Here is a 19,329-nt window from a genome sequence, read left to right as displayed (position 1 = left end):
CTAGTTCATGTATTTCTATGATCTAGAATATTTTCCAACCTTAAATTGCGCTATTTGGATACACAAAGGTTTTTTGGCCATCCTCATCTTCAGGATTATTTCAATTTAAAACATTTTAGGATGGCAGGAAAGGAGAAGTGAAACAAAGGTTTATCAAGGGTTCTTAACATGTCATCCATGAACTTATTTTCAATATTTTGATAACTGTTTTTCAATATAATTAGTTTCCCTTATAATCATATTATCTTATTTTACATTAAACTACTTAATTTGAGAAGGGGATTCATAAACAACTACAAAGATTCGTGACACAAAAAACATGAAGAACTCTTGACTTAAATGCTGCTCTGCAAGAGAAATGGTCATAGACTCCTTAAGAAAAATGTGTAGAAGTAGTTAATTGTCCTAAGAATGAATCAGATGCTTGTTAAAGAACATGGCATTGAGATCATTCATTCCATTCAAATGGGGCTGTTTTGTTTATGGTGTGGGTTGTTTTGTTGTTGTTGTTGTTGTTGTTGTTGTTCAGTCATTTTTCAGTCATGTCTGATACTTTGTGACCCCATTTAGAGCATTCTTGGCAAAGATAATAGAGTGGTTTGCCATTTCCTTCTCCAGCTCATTTTATAGATGAGGATACTAAAGCAAACCCGGTTAAGTGACTTGTCTGGGTTCACACAGCTAGTGTCTGAAGCTGCATTTGAATTTAGGTCTTCCTGACTCCAGGCCCAGTGCTTTATCCACTCAGCCAACTAACTGCCCTTACCTAAGCAATGAGCTATAGAGGTTTGGTTTTGTTGTTCAGTTGTCAACAATTGTGACAGACTCTTCTTGACCCTATTTGAGTTTTCTTGCAAAAGATACTGAAGTGGTTTTCCATTTCCTTCTCCACCTCATTTTACAGATGAATAAACTGGGGTAAACAGGGTTGAGTGACTTGCCCAGGGTTACAGAGCTAGTAAGTATCTGAGGACAGATTTAAACCCAAGAAGATGAATCTTCCTGACTCCATCTCTGGCATTCTATCCCTTGTGTCACTTAGCTTCCCTTCATGTTTAACTAGAGCTTAAAAGACCCAATAGTTAAAATCTGCAATTAAAACAATATGAATGCCTTACCTCTGTGGGATCTCCTAGGAAATCCAGGTGGTACAAATCCTGTGAAGGCAAACAAAAGAAGGGTAAGAAAAAGAATGTTCCAGAAAGAGCTGATCTTAATACTTCCCTTAACAATCAAATTCATTCTCATAGCATTCTCAAGAAGATCCTCAGGTAAGAAGTGTACAGGGCTTCTGGGCCACTATACAGCCTATCAAAACCAAGCTGTAAGAGCAACAAAGAAACCAAGCTTGGAGTCACCACCTCAAGTGCTTCTTCCTCTTACCTAACCCTGACCCATCCTTTGGGGGAAACATATAAGTGAGGTTAAAAGGTCTTAGAAATAAAAATGGTGGCACTTCTAAATGTCTGCTCTTTTGTAGTTCATCCCTACTCCCCCAGAACATACTGCCACCATTAAAAGAAAAAACTAGGTGTGGGGGATGGGGGTGGAGGTGGGGGGAAAGGACAGTATTATCTATTCATATAAGCCTGCAATAAAGATTGTATTTGGTGGAAACAATGCTAATGTTCCTGAAATCCATACAGGAAGAGTTTAATCATTGCATTTGAAACACATCAGAAGGGCCTGATCCTTGCTCTGCACCATGACAATCTCTGAATTCTCCTAAATTCTTCATTAGTCCCTGATAAATTGGTTCCATAAACACAAAGAAGTGAATTGTAGCAATCATGCAAGTTATTCCAGGCCCAACAAAGCACTTTGTTTTTACTTGCCTGGGAAGTCTCTTCAATTTATTTGGGGTTTCAGTGGATCTTAATAAATATCCAAGGGCTGCATTTTGTTCTTCATGTATGGTTATAGTCTTAATCCTGTGTCAGATTGGCTTCATGGAAAAAGTCAGAGAAATCCCCTGGAGGATGGCCCATGTGTTAAACATTCCTTTTTTGCAAGGAAGGCAACAACCCATCAGGTTCTCTGAAATTCCAGGGTTCAGGCAACTGTTCTGCCTCCATCCTTATCTTAGTCTTCATTAAATAAACAGATTCTTAGAACTACTTAACTCTATCAGTGTGTAAAGAAGGACCTCAAGACCTCTCCTGGTCTAGACTCTTGAAATCAAGCAGATGGACATTAGAAATAAAACCCAGAAACCAAATCATGATTAGATGATTTTCAAAATAAGTAGGATGAGTTAAAGGAACTTAAAAAAAAACTGGAGTTGTAAAGATAATTGGAGTTGCAGGATAAGGAAATCAGGATATTTTAAATACTTAGAATCCTTCAATAAAGAAACAACTAAGCCTAGAATCGAGTTAACAAAGAGACATGGGGAAAATAGGAAGATATCAGATCATATGCTAATTACATTATATGAAGTGAGCTTTTTCCCTTAACTATGGTATTTCCTCCCTGAATCCCCATGATCTTGAAGTTTGAAGAAGTGTTTTTCTCTGCTTCCTCTAAGTGCCCAAATTTGCAAATTATTGCCTACAATAAAAATACTCCCATTTCCCTCCCCAGCAAAATACCTATAATTCTGGAGATCAGAGCATCTTAGTCATGGGAGACCATTCGTGTCCTCTTGGGGAACTTGAGAGGCTGAAGTGACTCAAATACTATGAAAATTGTTCAGGGGCAGTAGATAAGTGCTATAAGGTCACCTACCATCTTCTGAGTTATAGCTATGATCTCCTCTTCTGTCTTCTGCCGCATGCAATGAACCAAGATAGCTGATGTGGTAGTTTTACATCCAGCAAAACTGGCTATTTTCTGCAACAAAATGTAAAAAGGAACATGTTTTGATATTGGCCTATGTGGATAGAATACTAACCAAACTACTTTGCCTGGATGTGGGACAACATGGTATATAGAGAATGTGCTGAATCTGGAGTCAAATCCTGGCTTTGCCCCCTGATTCCTATGTGATGTGGGCAAGTCACTTCCTCTCTCAGGGCCTCACTTGAAGTGATAAGACTAGTTGTTCTCCAGTGTCCATTCCCACCTTTAATTCCTCTAAGTATATAAATGGCTTCAAGTTTTTGGATTAGCATATAATAAAAGGAACCTACCTCAGTAGCTGGTTTGATGTTGGAACTGAATAGAGATTCCATAAAGATAACCCCACTCTGGGAAATGGCTCGGTGGAAGAGATTCTTGGTCAAAGGAGACAGCATCTGAAAGACAGGAAATAAAATTATGATTTTAGAACAGAATTGTAATTAGGGTAGGACTACCATCTCTTTATCCCAGGGCATGACTTTGGATAAATGACAACTTATTAGTACCCTCAGGGAGTTCTCAACTATAGGTCACAGATTTGCAATTTTTCTCAGCAGGAGAACCCTACTACTAAAATCACAGATGTGAACAAAAAAATTAAAATAAGAAACCACCAGAGGGCACACTTCCTCCTATTGGCTATCACACATGATTCTAGCTCTGCCATGCTTCCCCACTCCTCTCAATAGAGGCCTTCTCAGTAGTAGGCTCTGATTTATCTGTGTACTTTTTGTTTCCCTCCAGTAGAATGAAAACTTCTTGAAGTCTGGAAATGTTTCTTTTTATCTTTGTATACCAATACTGTGCTTTCAAAATTATTTGTGCCTACTGTGCTTTCTAAAATTATACAGACAGGCACACATATACACATTTTGGCAGTAAGCATTTATTGTTAATTAATATCATATATACCAGTAAAGAATTGACTGTGTGGCAGTTAGCACAGGCAGGAAAAAAGCCCCAGACCCATTGTTGTCTCTCAAAGAGACAGAACATAGTCTCAAGGCGTAAGAAGAAGAATATGCACCAAGTGACTGCATTCTGAGTCAAAAGAGGGTCAAGCCAAGATAGCAATCCTCATTTGGTCAAGGTTTTTTATCCTCTTTTGATAGAAGCAGGTCACTCACTATACCTTGATCAAAGCTAATTGATTAGCATCATTCACTTCCATTGGTTGACATGACTTGAGGGCGGTCCAAATTAAAATGAGTTCTACAGATGATAAAAGGGGGGAAGTGTACAAAAGACTCTTCCTGAATGGCAAAGAGCAAAGGCTAGGTGTGGCATAATCCCATCAGTCTTTCAATGAGCTAGATAAAAGAATCTATCTACATTTCTTTTTTTCTCTTGGGCTTGCCCTAAACAAGATTCCAGGAAAGAATTGGACTTTCTGAAGTGGGGATGGGGGTGTGGAGAGAAAGAGACTAAAACTAGGTCTCTAGGTCCCCAAGAAATTAATTATTAATAATAATTTTCTCACAATTCCAAGCATAGTGCCTTGTACATGGGTTAAATTTAGTAAATGCCTATAGAATGAAAATACAAGTGTGCCATGATCTGTCCCTTCACAGGGAGTTTTATTCTTAGGGTTGCTCCTTCCCTCAAATTTTTCTTAAATATTAATTTGAGGACATATTTTCTGTAACTTACTCCAGGTGCCAAAATGGCTCTTTATAGCATGCTTCAAGAGAACTGATTAGGTAGGTCAGGGAAAGCCCACTTGTGCTCAGGAAATCCCATAAATTGACCAGCTTACTGAAGTGAGACTATAATACATAAATTTAGGATTATTTTTCTCCTTGGTGAAATATTATCATTGTTGTTTGTGTATAACCCTGGAATTTAGCTTTCCAATGAGATCCTCAAAGAAATGAACTTAATAAAATAAGAATTAATGACATTATTCAAAAATATAAAGCAAACTGAATTATAAAAAATCCTGGGAAAACTGTGAAGATGAATTTTCCCCCCAATAACCATCAACTCTCCTATCTATTCCCTTTCTCCTCACTCATTGACTTCTATCCTTTTCTTTTTCCAAATTCTAGTTTCCTCAGAATCTCTTCCTCTCTTCCTATCAAAATCTTTTTTCAGGAAAGCTTAAAATAAACCTATTCTCATGGAAGTGTTGTACAAAGAATCTTGGTTTGGGCCATGCCCTGATCAATAAGGCAAACTCAGGAAATTAGAAGCTTGATGCCTTGGATGCAACCAACGCTGATTACAAACCTTGGCACAGTCTTTATAGATAAGAGTTGCATATAACGGCAAAAATTGCTGACTGACACAAGTATGAGGAAATGGGTTTATGCTACTTCAACTTTTCCCATGTCTAAATATAAATGTATAGTTTACAGACCACAATTTCCTACAGGCTGGTTGCATGCATACCCAAAGATCAAGCAAAGTTTAAAAATATAGTCACTAAGGCTAATTTATACAATGTCAATGACTAATAAGATTTAATATACTAGTTCTCCAAGGGGAATTTGCATTTTAAGTGGGCAATAGACCTTCAAGTAATGAAACACTAATTTTAGAAGAATCAAAATTCAATGGGTTGGGTCACTTTTTGGCTACTCCATGAAGACCTGGAAATCATGAAGTCCTGGAACCCATGAATGCATGTAGGTCAAGACCAGCCACCTTGGTTCTGTACCCAGATGGTACAATAAGCTATGGTTGTAATTATAGGATACTAGGATTAAAGACAAGTGGTAAGTCAAGCAAGGTCTAGTTAATTCAATGAGTGGTTCAAAATTTAGCCAAAATGGGGAAGCTCACAATCAACATGGCCGTCTCTCACATATGACTCTTTCCCTCCTCTGACACTGCTACTATTCTGGTGCAAGCCCTCATCTTCTTTCATCTGGATTATTGCAATAGACTGCTGATTGATTCCCTTGTTCCAATTCATTCTCACTCCAGTCCATTTTCCACTCAGCTGTCAAAGTGAGTTCTAAAGTATAGATCTGACCATATCACACCTTCTTCCTTCCAATTCAGTAAACTCTAGTGTTTCACTTTCACTTTCAGCACAAAATATAAAATTATCTGTTTGGCTGATAAAGCCCTCCATTACTAGCTCCACTCTCTTTCCTATCTTCTTACTCTACCCCATTTCCCACATACTCTGTGAGCCAGTGACACTAAACTCCTTATTCCTTGAACAAGACAGTTCATCATTCAATTGCAGGTATTTTCACTGACCTTGGATGGTCCTCATGCCTGGAATGTTCTCCCTCCTAGTTTCCCTGGCTGCCTTCAAGTCCCAGCAAAATTTCCACCTTCTATAAGAAATATTTCCCATTTCCCCTTAATTCTGGGGCCTTGCTCTTGTTATTTCTAATTTATTCCAATTATAACTTGTTTCTACATAGCTGTTTTCATGTTGTCCCTACCATTACACTGTAAACTCCTGGAGACCAGACTGTACATCTTGTGCCTTTCTTTATATCACCAATGCTTATCACAGAGCTTGATACACAGCAAGAGCTTAATAAATGTCTATTGACTGACTAAAGTATCATCATCTTTTCTCATCATTGTAAGTCCCCATCAGAATTGTATATTCATTCTCATTCAATTTTTGTCATATAAACCTAGTAAATGTGCATTTCATCATTTTGGTTCTGCTTTTTTTTCACTTTCCATTATTTTACAATGGTCTTTCAAATTTCTATTTATTCCTTAAATTTGTCAATCTTAATTGCATTATAGAATTCCATTACATCCAAAGTTACCTTGCATTTATATATATATATATATATATATATATATATATTTGTATATGTCAGTCAGTTTCATTTATTAAACACTTACTATAAGCAACACTCCTTGAGGGGAGACCCTGTTTCATATTGGTCTGTGTCTTCAGCACCTAACTCATTCCTGTCATGTGGCAGGAACTTCAGACTTGCCTGATTGACCTTAATTTATTTAATAATAGTCTCCTTTTTTTGTTTTGTTTTGGTTTTTTTGTGTTGTTTTTGTTTTGTTTTGTTTTTTTGCAGGGCAATGGGGGTTAAGTGACTTGCCGAGGGTCACACAGTTAGTAAGTGTCAAGTGTCTGAGGCCGGATTTGAACTCAGGTACTCCTGAATCCAGGGCCCGTGCTTTATCCACTGCGCCACCTAGCTGCCCCCAATAGTCTCCTTTTTGTTGAACATTTCTGTTTCTTGAAATAGCAAATAATACTATAAAATTTCTGAAAAGATAGTTATTTTTGTTCGCTTTTGATAATATCTTTAGGGAATATTTTCAAGTAGGAATTATTTGGGTCAAAGGCTACAACTATTTTTGGAACTTACAACCTATTACCAGATTGCTCTCAAAAAGAATCTTCAAAATCATGCTTCAAATCACTTAGCATAAGATAAATGTAAATTAAATCATTATGAGTTTTCTCCTCAGGTCACTCAAATTCACAAAGGTGACAAATGAAGGGGACAAAAATTTTTGGAGGATCTATGGGAAAACAGGTACCCTGATGCATTGATAGAGCTGTGAACTCTGGTTTCTCTTCAGATCGCATAAATGTTTATCCTTGAACTGATAGAGCTGTGAAGTGGTAGTTTGGAATAATACACAAAAAGTGACTAAACCTTTCAATGTCTTTGCCCCACTGTTTCCACGCCAGTGTATATACCTAAAAAAGGTAAAAGTAAGAAAAAGTGTCTAATATATATCAAAATATTCACAACAGCGATGAAAAACCTGGAATGAAAATGGGTACCCATCAATTGGAGATTTGCTAAAATAAAATATTATATATGAATGGATGAATGGATTTGTGTATGCATGTATATATTCATGTATTTTATATATGTATAGATGCATACTTATATATGTATAGCATCATTTGTGAGTGAATATATACATAGAAATTTCTATTTCATACCAATTATCTTGAGAGGGTGCTATGTAAACCTAGGGTCAAAGATTCCAATTTTTCCAAAGGTTTTCTAAAATGTTGTTTTTCACTCATTTTTTAGTCATGAATTACTCTTCATGACCTCAATTAAGGTTTTCTTGCCAAAGATACTAGAGTGGTTTGCCATTTCCTTCTCCAGGCATTTTGCAGATGAAGAAATGAATTCAAACAGGATTAAATTACTTGCCCAGGCTCAGACAGTTACTAAGTATCTGAATCCAGATTTGAACTCAGGTCTTCCTGATGCCAAATCTGGCATTCTACCTAGTGTGATACCTAGATGCCTCCTTTCTAAAATGTAATACAGTTCCTAAAATATTATACATCTTGAAATTGAGTTATAACAGTTTGTGTAGTATCTTTAATCATTTTGATCTCAACTTTGTCTAATATTAATTCACATACACATAAATATACATATATGGACACATACATAAGTGTTTAAGGGAATATTATTAAACAACATAAAATATTAATATATGAAGCTCAAATAAATATGAAGATTGTATATGAAAATACAGAATATAATAATAAGAGCCCAGAAAATAATATATACAGTGTCTGTAATATAAATAAGAAGATCATTAAATGAAGTTGATCTCTGAGTAATGGAAACATCAGTGGAGGTCCCTGAAAACAGGTGATGAAACACTGTAATTCCTCCCTCACAGCAGAGGTAGAAGAGACTAGAGCAGCATATTGTTTGAATAATCTAATATAATCAGCAGCAAATGTTCTTCTTGTCTTTCTAATTCACAATGGGGGTTGGGGGCAATCTGGATGTGAGCATTGAAATGACTATGGTGTAAAGGCAAAAGGCACTAATAAAACATTTATAAAAAAGATCATCAAACTACAAGCCTGCCATTTCACTGGCAATAAGCGAGAGTCACACTGAGAATTAATAATCTCTTTGTCTTTCCCCTTTGCTACATAAAGTCAGGGACCATGTTTTATGTAATCTTTGTGTTTTTCACAGTTATCACAATGTTCTCTACACAGTGGCATTTATTAAACACCTATTATATGCCATGCACTGTGCTAAGCAATGGGGATATAAAAAAAAGCAAAAGTTATCCATGACTTGAGGAGCTCACCTTTGATTGGAGGTTACAACATCTAAATATATAAGACCTAACAGAATATATATAGAGGAGGTAGAAGACAATGCTAGAGGAAATAACTTTTAATAGCTGGGAATGCTGCAAAAGATGGCATTGGTGCTGAATCTTAAAGAAAAGCAGGGTTTTTAAGAGGTGAGGACGAAAAGAGTTAACCAGTGAGAAAACAGGAAGATGGGAGATGAAATGTTATGCCTGAGGACCTGCAAGTATATCATTATTATCTGGATTATAAACTATATGAAAGAAATTAAGTGTAAAATCATTGGAAAAGTATAAAAGGTTCAGGTTTTAAGAACCAAATAAATGATTTTGTATTTAAACCTAGAAGGTATAGGAAATAAACAGAATTTATTGATGGGGACGGTGTCATGATCAGGCCTATAACTAGGAAAATCAATTTAATAAGTATATGAAGGATCACCTAGAGTTGGGAGAGACTTAAGCCAAGAAAAGAATTAGAAAGCTATTGTAATAGTCTAGTTGAAAGGTAATGAGGGCCTAAAGTAGTGTGGTAGTTTTCTGAGTAGAAGGAAGGAGTCGGATATTAGAGATGTTATAGAGGTATAGATGAAAAGATTTGGCAAATGACTGCATAATCAAGTTGAGTGAGAGGGAGGAATCAAGAGGAATCAATCTTAACCAAATTTGAGAGCCTGGGTGATTAGAATGATGATATACTTAAGAATAATAGGGAAGTTATAAAGAGGATAGATTTCTAAGGCAGAACAGACAATAAGTTGTTTTACTCATGTTGACCTTAAACCCTATGGAACAATAATTTTTAAATGTTCAATAGGAAATTGGTAACTCAGGACTGGACTCAGGGAAATATATTGGGATATACATATATATGTGTATATATATGTATATGTATATATGTATGTATGTGTGTATACACACACACTTTTATATATATGTGTGTGTATATATATATATATATATATATATATATATATATATATATATATATATATATATACAGAGAGAGAGAGCGAGAGAGAGAGAGAGAGAGATCTGGGAATTATTTGCTTAGAAATGACAATTACATCCATGAGGGCTCTTGAGATCACCTAGTAAATAGAATATAGAGGGAGAAAAAAATACAGTGCCTTGGGGCATATTTACAGTTTTTAGGTATGAAAAATCAGCATGGGAAACTGAGAAGCTCTTAGTTAAGGAGAGAATCAAGACAAAGGTGTATTGTGGTAATCCAGTGAGGAAAGATTATCCAAGGGAGGTCATGGATAAAGATTAAGAAAAGACCATCATACTTGGCAATCAAGATATCTTTGGTAACATGGTAGAAAGAAGTTTCAGTCTAGTAATTGGGTTAGAACACAGATTATGAAAGGGTTTATGATACAATGAGAGGAGAGAAATCAGGAGCATCAAGTAAAGAGGTTTCTCAAGCTCAGAAAAGATTATAGGATGATAGCTTTAAGAGATGGTTGGATCAAGTGAGGTTTTTTGGATTGTGGTTTTTTTTAGGATGGGGGAAATAAGGAAAATTTTATAAGCAGAAAGGAAGGAGTCAGTAGATAGGAAGAGACCAAAGATTAGAGAGAGAGTACAGATAATAACAGAAGCAGGGAAAGGTTGCTAAAAGATTGGAATATCATTCAAGACTGCTTTATTTTACCTCAAGCTATTGCTCACAAAGATAATAGTTCTCCTAGATTTATAAAGGTAGGTTGGGCTACTTTAGGGAGAAACTGTATAGATTTTCGTGATACTCTGAAATACTTAGTGTGTGCATACATAGAAAAAGCACTGGATTTGATATCTGGAGATATGGGTTTGAATACCAGTGAGACTAGAGCCACTTCACCTATCTTAGCTTCAATTTCCTCATTTATAAAACTAGAACAATAATGCTTATATTACCTAATGGAGAGTGTAGCTGTGGATAAAGTGATTTTAAAGCACACTAAAATGTGAATTGTGCTATTGTTATTATTAAAAAATACCATTTTGAAAAAAATTATGTCCAATACCTCCATAAATATCCATTATTAGGTATCTATAATCAGAATCTTCAGACGTTGCCAATTTTGCTCATTTTGAAGGCTCCCTCTCTTTGCTAAGACTCACTGGCAGTACCCTCCTCAATCAAGGCCTGGAACCTTGTAGAACTCACCAATGCTGAAACACTAAAACCTCCTGATGACTCTCCAAAGATGGTCACCAAGCTTGGGTCTCCTCCAAAATTACCAATGTTCTTCTGGATCCAGTGGAGTGCAGCCACTTGGTCTAAAAAACCCCAGTTCCCCTGGGCATGTTCATCTCCAGTGCTATGTGGGAGGAGAGTAGAAGAGGTACATTAAAAAAGAGAATAGCTGTCCAAAACCAATATAAATCCTTTAGAGGGGTGAATTAGGGTCATGAAATTAAAGGCAGCATGGTATAACGTAGTATAAAGAATACTGGGCAGGTAGTAGTTAGGAAAGAACGGGGTTCAAATCTGACTTGTGATACACTGTAACTATGTGATCATGGATTAAAACATTTAATCTCCCTGAGCCTCATTTTAGTAATCTGTAAAATGGAGATAATAATAGTATGTACATAATGTGGTTGTTGAGAGATACAGTAACATAGGTAAAGCATAGAAAATGATGGTTATTACTATTAGGAATAACTGGTAATATGGGAAATGAGAATTAATACTGAGCCTCCATATCTTTAGTGGATCCAGTTCAACCTCTCACATTGACAGTTTTGTGTAGGCTCCTTTTTCCCCATAAGATTCTAAGTATTATAACAGTAGAGATTATCTTTGCCATCCTATCTGCTTACATGAAAAGACACAATTCATATTCTACCTCTTCCAAGAAGGATACCCAAACCCATAATGATTTTTCCTTTCTCTGAATTCCAACAACTAACAATTATTATTTTATACCCTCCACTTGCAGTTAGTATTTTGTTTTTGTTGATAATCTTTTTCTGTTGATACTTTTTGCTGTTAATACTTGCTGATTCTCAAAAAACATTAACTCAACCCTCTAAATGGATTCTGGAACTACAGAACCTAAAAAAAGACAGAGAGACACAATCTTCTAACATGAGACAATTTAAAAGTCTTCAGGAAAGGTCTGTCTCACTTGGGTGAAAGGGGAGGGCAGTACAGCCCAGCTCAACCCAGCTAAGGTCAGCACACCATGGAGTGGGTATAGGCAAGTCAGCAGAAGGCTCCTGGCCATAGAATTAATAGGTCTCTAAGTCCCTTTGGTCCTGGCTCAGAAGGCTGGTGGCACAACAGGCCTTTTGTGAGACTGACAAGCCCTGGCTAAGAGGGCAAACTACCAGCTAGAGAATGACCCACAGGACAGGCCTGACTTGGTCAAGCCATCCCAGAACAGGGAGCAAGCCCAGGGCAGTGAGGAATGCAAAAGCCACAGAGGCCTCAGAGGAGAAAGACAGTGACCAGGCCCCTATGCCCCAGCATAAGAAGCTTTCAACACTAATCCCTGTGCCCCAGGAGCAGACCTCAACTTTATAAGTAAAAAAAAAAAAAAATAGGCTACAAGATGAGTAAGAAACAGCAAAGGGCCCTTACCACTGATAGCTTCTATGGTGACATGGAAGACCAAAACACAAACTGAGATGAGGACAATACTGTCAAAATGCCCACATGTGAAACCTCAAGTGGTAAGATAAACTGGTCTCATGACCAAAAAACCTTCTTGGAAGAACTCCAAAAGGCTTTTTAAAATCAAATGAGAGAGGTAGAAGAAAAACATGAGACAATAAATGTGAGAAATGAGAGTTACATTGGAAAAAGAATCACAAAAATTGACTGAAGAAAACAATTCCTTAAAAGATACAATTGGACAAATAGGGGGAAAATGGCCAAATGGAAAAGGAAGTGCAAAAGCTTACTGAGGAAAATAATGCCTTAATAATTAAAATTGGGCAGATGGTAGCTAAAGACTCCATGAGACAACAAGAATCCTTCAAGTAGAATCAAAAGACTGAAAAAAAAATAGAAGAAAATGTGAAATACCTAATTGGAAAGAAAAATGACCTGGAAAATAGATCCAGGAGAGATCATCTAAGAATTATTGGACCACCTAAAAGCCATGATCAAAAAAGAGTCTAGACATCATATTCCAGGAAATTATAAAGGAGAATTGCCCTGATATTGTAGAATCAGAGGATAAAATCATTATTGAAAAAATCCACTGATCACTTCCTGAAAGAGACCCCAAAAGGAAAATTCCAAGGAATATTGTAGCCAAATTCCAGAATTATCAGGTGAAGGAGAAAATACTCCAAGCAGCCAGAAAGAAACAATTGAAATATCATAGAGCTACAGTCAGGATCACACAGGACCTGGCAGCTTCAACATTAAAGGATCTCAAGGCTTTCAATATGATATTCTGGAAGTCAAAGGAACTTGGATTACAACCAAGAATCAACTACCCAGCAAAATTGATATTTATCTTTCAGGGGAAAAGATGGATATTCAATGTAATAGGGGACTTCTGAGGTTTCCTGAAGAGAAGACCAGAAGTGAACAGAAAATTTGATCTTCAAATAAAAGACTTAAGAGAAGTATAAAAAGGCAAACAGGGGGAAATTGTTATTCAATAAGGTTAAAAAGTTTATATCCCTATGAGAGAAGATAATAATTTTAACTCTTGAGATCAGTATCTCTTCTGAGTCATTTCTTAAAATTTATTCAGAATTTTTTCCCCAAATTACATGTAAAAACAAATTTTAACATCAATTTTTTAGAACTTTGTGGTCAAAATTATCTTCCTCCCTCTCTCCCCAGCCACCCCCTTAAGAACTCAAGCAATTCAATATAAGTTATACATGAGTAGTCATGGAAAACATTTCCACATTAGGCAGATTGTGAAAGAAAACAGAAAAAATCAAAACTTCAGATAAAGGAACTAACAAAAAAAAAAGTATGTTGCAATCTGTATTCAGATGCCATAGAAGAAAAAATGGAAAAGAAATGAAAGTTACACAAGACAATTATATAAAAAGAATCAACAGCTTGGAAAAGGAAGCAGAAAAATTTACTGAAGAAAACAATTCCTTAGAAAATACAATGGGCCAAATAGGGACAACAGTTGGTCAAATGGGAAAAACAATTAGTCCAATGGAAAAGGAGGTGCAAATGTGTACTGAAGAAAATAATGCCTTAAAACTTTGAATTGGGGAGATGAAAGCTAATGACTCCATGAGACACCAGGAATTAGTCAAACAGAATCAAAATAATGAAAAAATAGAAGAAAATGTGAAATACCTCATCAGAAAGACAACTGAGCTGGAAAATGGAGATCACTATCTCTAATAGGGTATAGTTACTAAATGGACTTTGATGTGAAGGAGAACTTAAGGGGAAAAATAAAAAGAGAATAGAGGGAGGAGATGAAAGGGGAGGTAAAATGAGGTTATCATCATACATAGAGGCACAAAATACCTATTACAATAGACGGAATGAAGGGAGAAGTGAGCATTTTTTTAACTTTACTTTCATAATATTTGGTTCAAATAGGGAATTATATATATACTCATTTGGATAAAGAAGCTTAGCTTACTCTTTAAGGAAGTAAAAGGGTAAGGGGAAAAGGGTGGTTCTGATAGAAGGGAGGGCAGAAGCAGGGGAAAAAAGAGGAAAGAAAAAGACAAAACAGATTGGGGTTATATCATATCCCCACTTCCTTTGCCCTACTGGGTTCAGATTCAGACTTCACTTCCTCATTCACTCTATTTCATATGTATAGACTGAAAATAGGGTTTTTAACCAGGTATAAGGTAGTCACACCTCTCGGCAACCATATGGTCCTTAAACACTATATCAAACTGTAAAGTCTTTTAATGTGGCCATGTAGCATGTATTTAAACAATTTACTGTCTATTGAAATTATGTAGAGATGTCTCTCCAAAATCTCACTTCTAACAACCATTTAAAATATCTATATGTCCCTATTTTTCTTATCTATTATTTTGGGTATTTACTCTTCTCTATATTAAAATGGATGATAATACTTGTTGATACTCATTGTTCCGTATGAGTAGGGAGGTACCATGTATAGACTGGGAAGAAGTGAAAAAATAGGATTAATTTTGGGGGGTAAGAAATGGAAAGAATGTGCTCCAGGTCATTTGCATAACCTTTTGTTTTGCCCTCATTTCCTATCAATGGAGTAACTCAGTAACTAAATACTTAAAGACAGTGAGTGCTAGTATCAAAAATGAAAATGTTGAATTCCCCACCAATGCTTTCTCCACTGTGCCACCTAACTGCCCCTAAAGTTAGATTTAAACAATTAGAGAAATATTGTCATATGTAGACCAAGCCAATACAATAAAAATTAAAAATCTACCCCAACTAATTTATTTATTCTGTGCCATGCCAATCAAACTACCAAAAATATTTTATAAAACTAGAAAAAAATGACAAAATTCATCTGGAAGGATAAAAAGTAAAGAATATCAAGGTAATCAACTTAAAAATGTGAAGGTGGCTTACCACTACCAGATCTTAAATTGTATTGCAAAGTGATAATCATGAAAACAATCTAATACTGACCAAGAAATAGAAAGGTGGAACAGTGGAATAAATTAGGTACACAATACACAGCAGTAAATGACCAAAGGAATTTAATATTTGATAAACACATAGATCTAAGTGTTTGAGAAAAGAACTGACTATTTGACAAAAAATTTTTTAGGAAACTAGATATGGACCAAAATATCACACAATATACCAAGATAACATCAAAAAGGATATATGATATGGACATAAAGGGAGATATCATAATAAATTTAGCACAGCATGGAATATCTAACTTGTCAGATCCATGTATAAAGGAAGAATTTGAGACAAAGCAAGAGATTGTGAACATTACAGAAAGTAAAATGTTTAATTTTTATTATCTAAAATCAAAAAGGGTTTGTACAAATAAATCCAATGCAGCCAAGTTTAGAAGAAAAATAGGAAACTGGAGAAAAATTGTCATAACAAGTTTCTCTGATAACAGCCTGATTTCTCAAACATATACAGTACTTAATCAAATCAATAAGAATATGAATCATTTCTAAATTGACAAATGGTCAAAGGAAGTGTATAGCCAGTTTTCAGAAGGAAAAGTCAAAGCTACCTATAGCCATATGGGACAAAAATGCTTTAAATCACTTTACATAAGAAAAATACAAATTACACCAACTTTGAAGTACCACCTCATACCTATTAGATTGATTAATAGGACAGAAAAGAGAAATGACAAAAAAGATGTGGAAAAATAGGAACACTGATGTACTGTTGGTGGAGCTGTGAACTGATCTAACCATTCTGGAGAACAATTTTGAACTATGCCCAAGGGACTATAAAACTGTGTATACCCTTTGACCCAGCTATACCACTACTAGATCTGTATCCCAAAGATATATGAAAAAAAGGTAAAGGATCTATATGTACTTAAATACTTATAGGAGCTCTCTTTGTGGTGGCAAAGAATTGGAAATTGAGAGGATGCTCATAATTGTGGAATGGCTGACTAAGTTGTGGTATATAGTTTTATGGACTACTATTGTGGTATAAGAAATGACAAGCAGCATGATTTCAGAAAAATCTGGAAAGCTGTACATGAGCACATGCAAAATGAAGTGAACCAGGAGAACATCATACATAGTATCAGCAACATTGTGTACTGATCAACTGTGAATGATTTAGCTATTCGCAGCAATACAGTGATCCAAGAAAATTCTCATGGACTTATGATGAAAAATTCTATCTACCTCCAGAGAAAGAACTAACAGTTTAAATGCAGTTCAAAGTATACTTTTTTTTTTACTTTTTTAAACTCTTGGGCTGTTTTTTGGGTTTTTTTTTTGGGGGGGGTGATATTTTGGTCTGTGTTTTCTTTTGCAACATGATTAATATGGAAATGTTTTCATGGCTGTACCTGTATACTCTATATCAAATTGTGTGCCTTCTTAAGGGGGGGGAGGAAGTGCAAGGAAGGGAGAGAATTTAGAATTCTAAATTGTAAAAATGAATCTTAAAATTGTTTTTACATGTAATTGGAAAAAGACTAAAAGGTGAGTATGCACACCAATCAGAGTGGCTATTATAACAAAAAAGGAAAATGCTGGATGCTGGAGGGGATGTGGGAAAACTGGTATACTAATCCACTGTTGGTGGAGTTGTGAACTGATGCAACCATTTTGAAGAGCAATTTGGAACTTTTGGAATTTTATAGCCAAAGGGCTATAAAACTATCAGACTCATCATACTCTTTGATCCAGCAATGCCACTGCTAGGTTTGTATCCCAAAGACATCTCAGAAAAGACCTATTTGTACAAAAATATATTTACAGTAGCTCTTTTTGTGGTGACTAAGAATACAAAATCAAAAAGATGACCATCAATTGGGGAATGATCAAAAAAGCTATGGTATACGATTGCAATGTATTAGATGATGTGTCTTCCCAAATATACTGCCTGACTAATCTTCCTAAAGCTCCCATAAGATCATGCCACTCCTCTGCCAATATTACTATTATGCCATAAGAATATTAATATCCCCATTATATTATGCCATAAGAAATGACAAACAGGATGATTTTAGGAAGGTCTATAAAGACTTATATGAACGGATGTATGGTAAAGTGAGGGGAATCAGGAGAATATTGTGCACAGTGACAGCAATATTGTTTGACAAAAAACTATAAATAACAACTATTCTCAGCAATACAGTGATCCAAGACTATCCCAAAGGACTAATGATGAAGCATACTATCTACCTCCAAAGAAAGAACTGATGTTGATTGAACACAGACTGAAGCATGTTATTTTTTCCTTTTATTCAAGTCTTCTTATAGAAAATGACTAATATGGTAATGTTTTACATAATTTTTCATATCTAACCTATATGTAATTGCTTATTGTCATGGAAGGAATGGGGGAAGAGGGAAGGAAGGGCAGAATTTGCCACTCAAACTTTAAATAAAAATGTTTATTAAAATAAATAAATAAAATAAATTTTAAAAGGTGAGTATGCCTTTATCTGTGTGAGACTCTCTTTTTTTATCAGGGATAGCACTTGATATTAGTAAATGGAAGCAGAGATCCCAGCAGATGACCCTGAAGAAGTAAAGCCCAGAATTTGACAACAAAGTATATATAGTTCAGCAACCACAAACATGATGGAGATGTCAAGAGACAACCCCAAGTCCAATAAAGAGTGGAAATGTGATACATAGCAAAGATAATGCAACACCATCTCATAGCCTTAAAGGAAAAGAACACTTGGATAGATATTTGAGGCATGAAAGAGAATCTTTTCCTGGCATGGGGGATAATGATATGAGTAGACTCTTGAGAGAGAAGAGAACAGGATCAGAAAGTGGGACATAGTACAATTGGGTTTAGCTGAGAGAGTATGGAAAGGGGAATCATTTGAGAAAAGCCTGGCTAGGTAGGCTGGAGTCACTATGTCCTGAGTTTTGAATGCTAGGGTCAGGAGTTCATTTGTTAGGAAAAAGGGGGTATCTAAACTATTTGTGGTGGACAAGTGGCATGATCTTATGGGAGCTTTAGGAAGATGAGTCAGGCAATGGTGTGGGAAGATATATCATCTAAGAACAAGAAGCTATATATTATGTACCAGGCACCAGAAACAAATAGTTCATATCCCCAAAGAGATTAAGATATTCTAGCTAAAACCACACATACACATAGAAGTACAAAATATATACGAATCAAATACAAATTTATTTTGGAGGAACGAGAAGGCATTAGCTGCTCAGGAAACCAAGAAATGCCCTGTGTAGGAGGTTGTATGAGATTTGAAGGAAGCAATATATTCTGTTCATTAAATGCTTTCTTTTTTTTTAACTAACTGTCCTCTGGATGGCTAGTAAATATAAAAATATATATTTGTGGGAGTTCATGATCTATGACTTTGAGCAGATGCAAGCCCATATAGTAAGACAATCAAATCATAGATTTAGAGTTAGAAACAATCTCAGAGTGCAACTAGCCCATCCCCTTTGTAATTGAAGGAAATAGAAATATTCTCTGGCAGGGTGAAATTACTACATTCGTGCTTTGAGAGACTCTTAAGAGCAGTTGCTCTAAGATGCTAATTCAGAATTTCAGAAGTGGGCTGACCAATGACTCTAGTAGCAAGAGATGATTCACACTTTTTGTTTTGTGTCAGTTGATTTACCGGATTCCAGATCTTACCTAAAGAACCCAAGGATTCCCAGGCGGTACTGAATTGACACCACTACCACATTTTCAAGGGCTGAGAGGGCCAGTCCATCATAGGTTGAAGCTTCACCCATCATCATCCCCCCTCCATGGATCCATACCATCACCTGAAGAATAAGAGGGGAAAAAATGTTTCTGTCAAAAGAATGCAAAGTTGAAAGAAACCATAGAAAATGAATTTTTAAATGACCTAA

The 19,329-nt window shown here is 35.8% G+C and overlaps 1 protein-coding gene across 1 annotated transcript in view; it reads right to left on the bottom strand.

Annotated features, from left to right (window-relative positions):
- The window catches only part of LOC122741128 (liver carboxylesterase 1-like), a 60,885-nt gene that overhangs the window by 23,132 nt on the left and 18,424 nt on the right, over window positions 1-19,329 (bottom strand). Inside the window, exons 4-8 of the mRNA XM_043984252.1 lie at window positions 19,109-19,242; window positions 11,036-11,189; window positions 3,132-3,236; window positions 2,728-2,832; window positions 1,119-1,157 (exon numbers count right to left, since the gene is read on the bottom strand). Of these exons, the coding sequence (XP_043840187.1) occupies window positions 1,119-1,157; window positions 2,728-2,832; window positions 3,132-3,236; window positions 11,036-11,189; window positions 19,109-19,242 (537 nt within the window). The remainder of the gene's footprint in view (window positions 1-1,118; window positions 1,158-2,727; window positions 2,833-3,131; window positions 3,237-11,035; window positions 11,190-19,108; window positions 19,243-19,329) is intronic.

The sequence above is a fragment of the Dromiciops gliroides genome, chromosome 2, assembly GCF_019393635.1.
Source record: "Dromiciops gliroides isolate mDroGli1 chromosome 2, mDroGli1.pri, whole genome shotgun sequence".
NCBI lineage: Eukaryota > Metazoa > Chordata > Mammalia > Microbiotheria > Microbiotheriidae > Dromiciops > Dromiciops gliroides.
This window is presented reverse-complemented; position numbering and strand designations above follow the sequence as displayed.